Raw genomic sequence first — 12,682 nt, forward strand, 5'->3', positions numbered from 1 at the left:
CTCCTTAAGCACCGCAAAAATATCATTCTTCAATATCTCCCAACACTTCTGAAAGAAAGCCATAGAGAAACCATCAGGCCCAAGAGCCTTATCCCCTTTGAACTTCTGAATAACCGCCCAAATTTCATCTTCCTCAAACTCACGTTCCAACCAAATTCTTTCTACTTCTTCAATGTAGGAAAAAGATAAGTCATCTACCTTTGGTCTCCACTGATATTGCTCACTATAAAGCTTCGTGTAGAAGTCTACAATGTGATCTTTGATAACTGCACGATCCTCAGTCAGTTGACCATCCACCACCAGTGCCTCAATCATATTATGTCTTCTATGCGAATTAGCCACACGGTGAAAAAATTTCGTGTTGCTGTCCCCCTCTTTTAACCACAGATCCCTGGATTTCTGTCTCCAACTGACCTCTTCAAGAAGGACCTGCTGCTCTAACTTTCTAGAAGATTCTACCCTCTTTAATTTTTCTACATCAGATAACGGTCTCTCCTCTGCAATCAAATCCAGCTCGCACAGTTCTATCTCAAGTTTCTTCTTATTAGCCCCTACATTCCCAAACACTTCCTCATTCCATTTTCTAAGGTCAAGTTTCAACGCTTTTAATTTCTGAGCGAATACGTAGCTAGGCGAACCTTCAAACCCATAGGAACTCCACCAACCCTTTACCAGCTCCTCAAAACCATCAGCTTGCAACCACATATTCTCAAACTTAAAAGACCCCCTGCCTCGTCTACCGATGCCGCAGTCCAAAAGCAAAGGATAATGATCCGACAGAAGCCGAGGCAAACGCCTTTGAGAAACCTCAGGAAAATATTCCTCCCAATCTGGAGACAGCAAAAAATGATCTATTCTGGACCACGAACGGCAATTAGACCAGGTGGATCTCCCCCCAACCAAAGGAAGATCAATGAGAGCCTGATCAAAAATGAACTCGGAAAACTCAACCATAGCTTGGGTAGATCTCCCTTCCCCCCCTCTTTCGCTCGGATACCGGACAACGTTAAAATCCCCCCCCAAACACCACGGCATCTCCCAAATATTCCTCAAACCCGCCACTTCATCCCATAGGCCTTTTCTATCACAATCTTCATTAGGCCCATAAACACCCGCAAAACCCCACTCAAAATTGTCTGACACATTACGAAAAGCACAGGCTACCACATATCTCCCAACATATTCTTCAAACTTCTCAACTACTCTTCTATCCCACATCAACAAGATACCTCCCGAAGCCCCTCTAGAGCCCAAAAACAACCAATCCACATAAGGACAGCCCCAAACACTATAAACCAACTCCCTGGTAATTAACTCCATTTTTGTTTCTTGTAAACATACAATGTCTGCTTTCCATTCCCTCAACAATCCCCTAATCTTCGTTCTTTTCTCAAACTCATTCATGCCCCGCACATTCCAAGAAATTATCTTAGGCTTCAACATAAACCATTGCCTACCCTCCCCTTCCTAGTCGACCTAAGCGATTGACCTCCTTTCCCATCATAATTCACCGAACACTCTAACCTCTTCACTTCACGTTGTCCTCGGTTCTCCGTAATATTACTATTATTGATATGACCCACTCTATCAGAAAACCTCTGTGCCTCAATGTCATTGAATAATTCCATCATCTTCTCCTCAAGGCCTGGACAAGAAATTCCAACTACTTTGCAAAAACCACCAATTCTCTCAAGCACCCAATCCGATGCCTCAACTCCTAAATCCTTCTCCAAGACTGCCAAGGGCATAACATCCAGCAACTCAATATCCCCCAAATTCTCCTCTATGCTAGTCATCAAGGTTAAATTGTTAACCCCCTCACCCTTCTCCCGACAATCAAGATCAGACGTAACAACATCCACCTTACCACTCACTTCAATCAATTCTAGGCCCCTGCACTGTACTGCCAATCTAGCCATCTTTCTCCGAAACCACAACTTCTCAACAGCTACAACAGGAAGTCCCAATTAACATGACTGTGAGCCTTTTCTAGATCCAGTTGGCAAAGCACACCTAGGACCCTTGATCTAATTCTGCTATTGAGACATTCATTAGCAATAAGGAATGACTCTAATATTTGTCTCCTTCCGATCAAGGCATTATGATACCTAGAAATGACATTTTCCAACATTGGTTTCAAGCTGTTAGGTAGGGCTTTAGAGATATGTTTGTAAACACTGATCACAAGACTAATATAGCGAAAATCGTTAATATCCATCCCCCAACATTCTTGGGAATAAGGGCAATAAATGAGGCATCGAGGCACTTTTCAAACTTACCCCGAGCATGGAATTCATGAAATATGTTCATGACATCTTTTTTAAGAAGCTCCCAACAAGACTAGAAGAAAGCCAAAGAAAAACCATTACGGCCTAGGGTTATTCGAACACCTTTGCGCGAGGAAAGCTGTGCTACCGAAACTAGAGGATTTTTAGAACTCCTTCAACCGTTCCCCTTAGACCAGTGCTTCCACAATATCCAACAGCCACTCCACACTGACCTTGCGCATGAACATTGCATGGGAGACCCCTCTGCTTCTCTTGACATTATGCAACAAAATGCTCCTGTTCGACTGAGAACTCGAAAGCTTTTAGCTTCTATGTAAAACCAACTTAGAAAACCCATACTTGAGACCAAAACCGATAAACACCGAGGACACCATATCAGAGAAGAATCAAACTAACGAGAGACTATGAAACGATCCTAAAGCACGAAGGTCTACTCGAAAACTGAAACTCAAAGGACATTCAAATTTATCACTTACAGCCATAAACCCCAACCCCAAACCAAAAGGAATGAAATACTAGAGGCGCATTGACAGAGGAGAAGATTGGGGATAGATAAGAGAAAAAGATTTGAAACACAAGTCAAAATGTTCTTTTTGCTAGAAAGTTTAAGCATATCACACATTCGTTAGGCTGTATATGTGTTCATAAAGGAAGAAGAACATCACCTGTTCTCGTCGAAGATAGTCCAGCTTAGTCTTGTATAAATTAACATATTTCCGACAATAATTTCTGCATTCAGGCACAAAAATAATAAATAAAATAATAAATAAAATTAAGATTTTTAACAATAAAATTTTAATTTACAGGATTAAAATGTAAGTAGAATTTATATTGTTTTTAGTAAGTTAGTGGAATTATATACAAGTCGGGGAAACTATAAAAGAAGAGGGTGAATGCATAGGACATAGGAAGTATACTAAAGAAACCTACTTTATCAAAATCATTAAGACCCCAAACACATCCAGAATCTCCTTATTCTTCTGACTACTTTCTCATTCTTTTTTATCATTTTCGGTTAAATAAATAAAATCAATTATGAAAGAAAGGGTGTTACCCAAGTATACAGATTATATACAAGAGAAAGGCCCAAAGATCAACATCCAAGATTATAAAAATTCAGAAACTTCTAACAAAAACACTAATTGTTAGAATTTCCCATCCATTCCAAAAATTACTTCCAAAAATGGGATCGGCAAAAGAAGCTCCAAGTCATCAATTGTTTCTGAGTTCTTTCTCTCCAAGGCACCACATGAGACACCATATTTCACTACACCTATGCCAACCAAATCATCATTACCTACCAAAGCCTTATTGGACAATTGAAGCTTCTTAACATCCAAACCCCCAGCTTCCACAAGTCATCCCGAATCATAAGATGATGTTTAAATGCATTCAGCGCACCACCCCACAGAAAATCCCTCAAAGCGTTCATGTGAATTGTTATGTATTAAAAATGTACAAAATAATAACAAAAATCAGTCAAAAGCTTTGTTTGTTGGCAATTCAATGTCTAGAAAGGCATTACATCTCAACAGAATAAATACTTACAGTCGCTGTCCAAAGTATCTCCACGAAGTTTTCTTTAATTTCTTACGAATATCTGATAAGACAGATTCTTGAGCATAGTGCCACCACAATATCTGCCATCCCTGGAGTTTTCTTGATAAAGGACTACACCAAGGACGATAACGTCCATACCTACATTATTTAGACATATCAAATATATCCATTTTTAAGCGTCAGATGTTACTAATGCTCGCAAGTTGCAACTGAGAATGTCTCATCCAAATGTGGCTACCAAAACCGAAATTACAAGAGTAATAATAAAAAATAATAACAACAATCAACTTCCCGATCCTTATCTTTTGCCAAGATAAAACTCTTCAAGCATTCAGAAAATGAGGCTAGCTGAATTGTGACACAGGTTATCTATATAAACATGAGAAACTGTAATTGTGTGCATATGTTGCTCTGCATGTATATACAAGGGAAAAGAACAAACAATTGGGGGGTGGGTACAACAATGAGGCCATCCTTAATCAACTCCACATGTATCAAGCTCCCATTTCATGGCCTTCCCATACCACAAGAGCCCAAAAAAAAACAAAAAAGGCGAAAACAGTCTCTCGAAGTTATTGCAAGCAGCAAAGAATAACCCTTACCTGCCATTAGTTATCAATTATTTTAGGTTATTGTTTCACAGCTTCCAAATGCAGAAACTGTAATAGGTGCTCCAATCGCCACATAGTGACTTCCAACAGTCAGAATTCTGCCATATTCTCCATGATTAGAAACCTCTTTGTTAAATGGCCAGTTGTCCCAAATGCTTAAACCGATAGGAAATGTCACAAATTTCTTACAAACCAGATAGGAAACTCCTACAAACCAGCCTCTAAAAGTAACATGTCTCTTAGTATGTGAGAAACACATGTTTTTTAATAGCATGTGCTTCTCACGCGTTTTTTTAATAGCATGTGTTTCTCACATGTTCATGAGTTTGAGTGGTGAAGAGTTCATTCTTTTTAAAAATGTCCTCTCTCTCTCTCTCTCTCTCTCTTCCTGCCCTAGTGACGGCGCGTGAGAGCGCGTCCAACTAGGGGCTCGACATTTCATCCATCCTCTCTTAGCTTCTATCTCTTTCAGCCTACTGTCTGGTCCTGTAACTTGATCTTTGGTATTTTCTTACGTTTCGGCGATGTAGATTATTGGGTCTTGGTCGTATTAGTCCTTGGGGGTGTCGATGATGGATAAGGTTTTTTTAGTGGAGTCGAAGGCTTTCACCTTCTCGGTTTTGGATGGGGCGTCGACGTTGAGGGTGGAGGAGAAAAGGAAAAATTTTCTGGGTGTGGTCTTGTTGAATGTCCAGAGCGCCGATTGGCTTGCGTCGACTTTGGAAATGATGTTGGGTATCCAGACAGAGCAAGTTTTTGTGAAGTCATTAAGAGAAGGATCGAAGGTTCTAATTGCTAGGAGAGGCGGGAATAGAGCTGGGCGTTTCTTAGAGGTGACTATGTTCGGGTTGGGCGGTCGGAAAGGATCCATTGTCATCCCCGAGGGCCGTGGAGGGTGGGGATGGCTTAAATTTTCAGATGAGTTGAGAAAGGTTGTCGTTTCTGTCTCAGTTTCGGCGAGTGGCAGGCTAGACTCTTCTTCTACGTCGGAGAAGAAGGTGTTGGAGGAAGAACGACCGACTCTGGGCTTGGCTCCAAAGTGGACGGGGCCTTCTTTTGTGGAGGTTGTGAGGGCAGATTCAACCACTGTTGCAAAGAAGATGCCCATAGTGGGTGATGGTCAGTCCGGGTTAAGGGATTCGTGGGCGTCTCCTTGCGAATTCGATCTTCTTCCGGCGGTGCGGCATGCAGAGGATTTTCCGAGATTGGCGGTGGATTGCTTCTCTTTGGAGGCCCACAGACTTGTTTTGTCGGGCAAAGACCAAACCGAAGATCCGCAGGGTAAGGGCTCTCATTTGAAATTTGAATCTTCGAAATTGCGGACGTGGCGCAAGTTGGGGTCCGGTTTTTTTTTTGGCTTTGGGCCGGGCTGTGGGGAGAGTTCTGAGCCGTTTTACCGGGTCAGGGAAATTTCGAAAAACTGTGGGTTTTCGCGTGACCCGAATCGAGCGGAAACCTAATGTCTCCTGTTCGCCGACAACCTTGCCGGAGACGAAAACTGAAATGTTCTCTGGGTTGGATCTGTATCGGATTCTTCCTGGGGGTGTGAAGGTGTCAACGGTGGGAGATAAAGTGGGCGTGAGTCCAGCTTCCTCGGTTGAGATCTATCCTAGGCCGGAGTCCGTTTCGGCGACTGATAGAGGGACAGATTCAAGATCGATGTGTCTTTTCGGGGTGTAGGGGCTTAGGGGTTTAGGGGCTTAGGGTTGGGTGGTTTTGTGGTCTGTTCCTTGTCGGGTCGGTTGTGAGGTTGTCGCTTCTAGGGGAGCCTTGCGCCGTTTTTTAATTCGTTTTTCTCTTTCTAGCTAGGTGCGTTCTCTTGTATACTGCCGGTGTATTAAGGGGCGCCTTACGCTTTTAATAATACCAACTTATGACTTATCAAAAAAAAAAAAAATGTGTTTCTCACATGTTTTTTTAATAGTTTAAAGGATATATGTCACTTTTAGAGACTGGTTTGTACGAGTTTCCTACAAACCAGTATGTAGAAAAAATTTTGTCCTATCAGGAATGATGAATTTAAGCATTTAATTAATATTCTAATCCCCCTCTCATGTGTAAGATTAGATAACACAGAACATTTGATTGAAATGTAAGACAAATTATGGAATCAGAGTCTAAATTCAAGACCACTAATTTAATACGATGTCAAATCACTAATTGTTCCAAAAGTTTAAGTTGATAGAAAATTGTGAACCAATTATTTAATTAATGTTTTAACACTAGTCAAAATAAATTTCATCTCTCTTTGATGTAAATTTTTTTGTTTTAGTAATTAACTTATTTGTGAATGTAAGAATAGAAATGAATACATATAAAGTGAATTTCTAAATTGCAAATGTACTAATTATTAGCATACATATTTTGTCGTGGTGTCTACTAAATCAAATCCTCCCCACCCGCTCCCCCCCGGCCAAAAAAAATACACCAAGTAGACGGTCCATATTAAACGTCTCAATGATATTATAAGAAAAGAAAAAAAAATGATCGAGGAAATAATATAAACAAAATAATGAACTTACTTCTCTCGCAATCGGCATGTCCCTAAATAATCCCACAAAACCAACATTTGCTGCAACTGAACCTCATTCAAGGAAATGACCTATGAATATCAAAAAGTGCATATTACAATGAAATATGACAGGCCGATAACAAACTATAATAAACATTTTCTAATGAAGAAAATGCCGCCAGAACAATTAACTAACCAAGCCAGTTAACTCAGCACTGAGAGAATATTGTGCAGCATTGTAATCAAGCTTTCCTGATCTGTTAACCTATTACAAGAAAACAAACATTAGTAACTTCAGTACAAAAAACAATTATCATATATCGTTTCTATACTTTTTTTTTTTTTATTAGTAAGAAAAGTTTTATTAAAAAAAGCGTAAGGTGCCCCTAAGTATACAGGGAGTATACACATGAACAACTAAAGTTAACCCACAAAAAGAACCCAACTAAACCTACAAAGATCTAAACCCTAAACCCGAAAGGAGCACCCAAAAACAGCCCACAGAAAGAACCCATCAAAACCAACAAGGAACTATACCCTAAAATCCGAAAACCCTAAAATCACAAGACCCACGAAGGCACACAACCCTACATCATGTGAGCCTTGTCTTTCCAACGCCTAGAGGGAGCACTTACATCGCAATAATTAATGGAGCTTTTCAAATTCAAAAGCTTCCTCTTGCCTTTGGTCTTTTGGCGCGCTATCTTCTTGTCCCAATGAAATTCTTCTTCCATGGCATCCAGGATTGCCAAGGACTCCTTGCCATGAACACCATCCATCGCCCAATCCTAGCGCATCCCATCCCAAAATTCGTCATCCTTCTCCCATACAACTACCTCCCCAATATGATCAAACCCAACAGGCCATTCCTGAGATTGAGAAAAGCCATTGCCCTCTACAGATGAAAGAATGATGCGACAACTCGGGGGGGAGGGAAGCCCTACCACCCCAACATCCTTAACCTCCCAAGGCAAAGGCGAACCCAACTCTACAAGCGAAGAAAGAGAAGCCGAATGGGCTATCATAGCCAGGCAAGGGTTGAGAAACCCCTTCCGAAGGAAAACCTTCTTCGTAGAACCCGCAAAATTCTTCACAGGAGGCACTGCAACTGTTTCCTTATTAGCAATACAGATAGGCGTCTTCAAAGCTGCCACGAAATCTACTAATAACACCTTATTCCACTACACTGAATGACCTTCCTTGAGTTCCCTAGCCTTCCAGTAGTATCTTTGAAAAGGCTTAGAAATCTGCAACACGGGGAAAGAAGAACGAATCTTCTCACCCAACTCAGCCGCCCCTGAGAGAAGGAAGAGGGAAGATAGGTTGAGTCAATCCAGCACTAACACCAACTAAGCTGCTTGGCAGAGGGGCAGGAGCACCGTAAGGATCAGAACCCACTGTTGGCCTTACCGGAGTCGGAGGAACATCCAGGGTCACTGGAGACAGGAACTCCGGAGCCGACAAGGGGGAAAAACAAAAGGGGAGGGCAGCTTGACGGGTTCGACCGTTGGATCGAGAAGCAGATGGCTCGACCCACTCCTAGAAGTTCACAGCCACAAAAACCACCCCAAATTCTGCTGCCAACGACATCTCCGACCGGAGAAAACTCCGAAGGACGACCGTTGGACTCGCACCCACAGAAACTTTTGTCTGTTGCGTGACTTTGGGTTTGGTTCTTAGCAAGAACCGACCGAAACGAAAGCCTTTGCACTTGAGGCCCAAACCAGAACCAGCAAACCAACCCAAAAGTTTCCCAACAACCCGGCCCATAGCCAAATTGAAGCTGACAAGCATTTTGCTCCACATGCGCAAGTTCAAATTCAAATGAGACCACCTAACTGAAACCACCGCACCTTGTACAGATAAACTAGCTGTATTTTGTTGCTTACCCAGGGGACAAAGAGGCTCACCCATGTCCATTGGATCAAACAGAGGGATCTCCGACACAGAGCAGTCCACCGCCGTTCTCGGAGCCTCATGGTCTGCAATACTCATCACCAGAAGGAGACCAAGAGCACACGGCTCTTCCAATGGAGCCCTCAACCTGGGTGACGACCACCCACGATGGGCATCATCCTCGCAACAGAAACCGAAGCCGACCTCACCACTGCCGCAAACGAAGGCCCCATCCTTTCAAAGGTTAAACCCAACCTTTCCCCTTCCTCCTTCCCACCCTGGTTTACCGTCGCATCCGAGGAACCGCTCCCACAACCCACCGTAGTAGAGAGAAAGTCAGAAGCCTTTCTCAACTCACCGGAAAAGTTGTGCCAGCCCCATCCTCCACGACCTTCAGGGATCAGAATGATCCCTCTCCGACCGCCCAACCCATAAGCTATCGCCTTTAAGAACCGGCCATCTTTATTTCCACCTCTACAGGCAATCAAAATCTTCGACCCTTCCCTGAAAGACTTAATGAACTCTTGATCTCCAGGAAAACCCAAGAGAGTCTCCATCATCAACACAAACCAAGCAGAGCACTGGATGCTCAAGACGACCGTGCAATAGAAGCCCTGTCTCTTCTCCTCCATCCGCAACACCGACGCCCCCTCCAAAACTGAGAGGGCAAAGGATTTCGACCCCACAAGAAATCTCTTTTCCAACTCAAGGCACACCCAAGCTCAAAAAACCAACCCAGAGGAGATTCGCATTGTCGCCGGAGAAGAAAGCCACTAGGAAGCAAGACCCACCGGCTGATTCCCCTACACGAACTAACTAGCGCCAATCCAAGAAAATGCCTGAAGCACGAAACTCTGACCCCGCACCGAACCCAAGCGTCTAGAAGGCGGAATGTAGGAAACTCCTAGTTTGGTGCGCTTTCACACGCCGCCGCTAGGCCAGAGAGAAGAGAGAAAGCTAGAGAGCGTCAGAGAGCACGAAACTCTATGAATATATGTATTGACCTTGCTTCTATACTATGAGAAATGAAACTTCTTTGGGGGAAAAAAAATTAAAAAAATAATAAATAAAAAAAAAAAGGATAAAAAAGAAGCAAAAGCAGAAACAAAAATATAAATAAATACCAAACAACAAAGAGATCCAAATGTACAAAAATGACTACTTTATGATGACATGGTCTTGGCTTTTTTTTGTTAAGTACTAAAAGTTTATCAAAAACCACCCAAAAGGGCTCACAGCCCATATCCAAAGGACATACACCAAAAAAAATTGATAATTGCATATAAGATTAAGCTAAGGACATCATGAAATATAAGAGAGAATCTGAGAATCGAAACAAGGGATGGACTTCGAACACGGCATTTAGAAAACCCATTTTAATCTCTTCGTGAAGTCACTGTGCCATGAAGTGCTTGTTATTCCTCTCCAACCAGATGCACCACATCAAACAAGAAGGAATTACTACCAAGGCAACTAGGCTATTTCCCTTTGAAACTTTCTACCCAAGAAGCCAACAAATCAACCATATATTCGGGCCTTACCCAATGCATAACAAAGAAAGAATAAGGAGCAAAGATTCCATTTCCATGTAAAAGAATATGGTTCTTTTAATCACTTAACTATTTTAACACTTCCCTCACATGTAGGTCTAAACTCTCCCCCGATAAGTAGGTGGAATATGAGAAGTTTTCAACTTTAAATGAGAGGTAGAGTCGGGGTTTGAACTCTATATCATCTTCTATAAACGTGGCTGCATTACCACTTATCCAAAAAACCTAAATTCATGGGGGAAAAAAAGTGAATTTAATCATTTCATTATTGATTTAACAAGACACATAACACCAAGTTAGAATACAATGATTAATGCCATGTTTTCACAAGTAATCATTAGTTGAGTTGCAAGCTAGAGCCATGGTCCAAACAAATTCTTTCCTTTTGCTTTTGCTCTTTCTTTCTTTTTTTCTTTTTTTTTTTCTTGTTTTTTTTGTGGTGTCCTTGTGCATACTTCTGGTGTATTTAGGGGTGTCTCACGCTTTTTATTTATAAAAAGTGCTTGATTATCTATCCACAAAAAAAAAAAAAAAAAAGACCTTACAAGTGGTTCTAGCAGGCCACTTTCTTTTCCATTGGAAAGAATGCTGCGTCTGATCACCCAACTTCAAATCTTTTGAAATCAGTCTCATATTTTCCTCCTTGACACCACCCATTTGTGCACAATACGTAAGTTGTGAAAGAACTTTAACTGAATAGCCATCCCAATCTTGAACAGAGCTATCAAATCTCAAATTCCAAGTGCAACCCCGCTCTTATCCAAACCACATAATTAACAACAGCCACTTTTTTTTTATGAATAATAATTTATTAAGAGAAAAGGCAAATCCTTCATACACAAAGAGTATACAAGAAAGAAAACCACCCTAAAGGCGTCTACAATCTATAAAGTTAACAAGATCTACAAGATTCAAATAGGAGAAATTAGGAACATAGACTAAAACCCAATCTATGAGATATAAAAAAAAAAATAGGACTTTAAACATAGGATTTAACGAACGATTGTCGCCTTCGAACCCTCCCTATAGGATTTAACGAAATCCTCAGAAACAGTATCATGCAACACCTCTTCCACCATGGAAACCAACCAAGCAGCGCATCACGAGCCCAACAAAAGAGACCCAGAAAATCCTTTCCTCATTTCCACCACCCTTAGCTCATTTGACCCATTCACTACCGAGAAGAGGAAAGATTTAGCCTCCACAAAGAAACGACTCTCCATCCCCAACCTCACACGGCAACCCCCAAAGGGGGACGCGACAACTACACCACCACGTGACGACTCACATAGCCGCTAGCTATGGTGTCGCAAGCTACCCTGGTCCCAGAGACACAAGTTGTTCAAGGAGGCTTCAGGGAAGGGGGGAGGTTTCGAAGGTGAGTGGATTGTGTATGAAATGAGGATCAAGAGGCTTCTGTGGTTTTGAGTGCGGAAGAGTTTGCAGCGAAGAATTTGAACAAAGACATGTTGTCTTCGTTCACTCGAGCAAGAGCTTCCCATTCTCCTTCTCCATTAAGGCTTCCAATATTTGGAGTAGCATTATTGAAAATATGGAAAATAGATTGGCGGGGTGGAAGAGGTTGTATTTATCAAAAGGTGGGAGGTTAAATTTGATCAAAAGTACTCTTTATAACTTGCCCACATATTATTTATCCATTTTCCCTATTCCAGTGGGAGTGGCTAATCGTTTGGAAAAACTTCAGAGGGATTTTCTTTAGAGAGGTATTGGAGATGAATTAAGTTTCATATGGAGAATTGGTCAAAGGCATGTACTCTGAAAAACTCAGGGGGGTTATGGGTGAGAAACATGCTTCAGCTTAATCGAGCATTGCTGGGTAAGTGGTTATGGAGGTTTGCTATGGAAATGGATGCATTGTGGAGGAAGGTGGTGGACATCAATTATGGTAGTATGAGGGGTGGTTGGTGTTCTAAGGAGGTAAGGGGACCCTATGGAGTGGGAGTATGGAAATGTATAAGGAGGGGGTGGGATGGCTTTGCACACAATGTGCGATATGAGGTAGGTAAAATTTGTTGGATCCCATCAAAAAGGAAGTCATTTGAAAAGTTAAGGTTGTATGTGTAAGAATTGTGGAGAGTCCATCAACCACTTATTTGGAAAGTTAAGGTTGCTCCGAGAGTGGCATTCTTTGTTTGGATGGCAACTCTTAAGGAAAATATCTTAACTTTCGATAACTTACGTAAGAGAAATATTATTGTGATGGTGTGGTTTTGTATGTGTAAGACTTGTGGAGAGTCCATCGAT

The 12,682-nt window shown here is 41.7% G+C and overlaps 1 protein-coding gene across 3 annotated transcripts in view; it reads right to left on the minus strand.

The window, feature by feature from the left end:
• Window positions 1-12,682, minus strand: part of LOC133867717 (uncharacterized) — a 116,047-nt gene that overhangs the window by 74,372 nt on the left and 28,993 nt on the right. For all 3 annotated transcript variants that reach the window (XM_062304484.1, XM_062304485.1, XM_062304483.1), the window contains 4 exons: window positions 7,168-7,236; window positions 6,982-7,061; window positions 3,837-3,986; window positions 2,954-3,017 (listed from right to left, as the gene is read on the minus strand). In XM_062304484.1, coding sequence (XP_062160468.1) covers window positions 2,954-3,017; window positions 3,837-3,986; window positions 6,982-7,061; window positions 7,168-7,236 — 363 coding nt within the window. The remainder of the gene's footprint in view (window positions 1-2,953; window positions 3,018-3,836; window positions 3,987-6,981; window positions 7,062-7,167; window positions 7,237-12,682) is intronic.

Source organism: Alnus glutinosa, chromosome 5, assembly GCF_958979055.1.
Source record: "Alnus glutinosa chromosome 5, dhAlnGlut1.1, whole genome shotgun sequence".
NCBI lineage: Eukaryota > Viridiplantae > Streptophyta > Magnoliopsida > Fagales > Betulaceae > Alnus > Alnus glutinosa.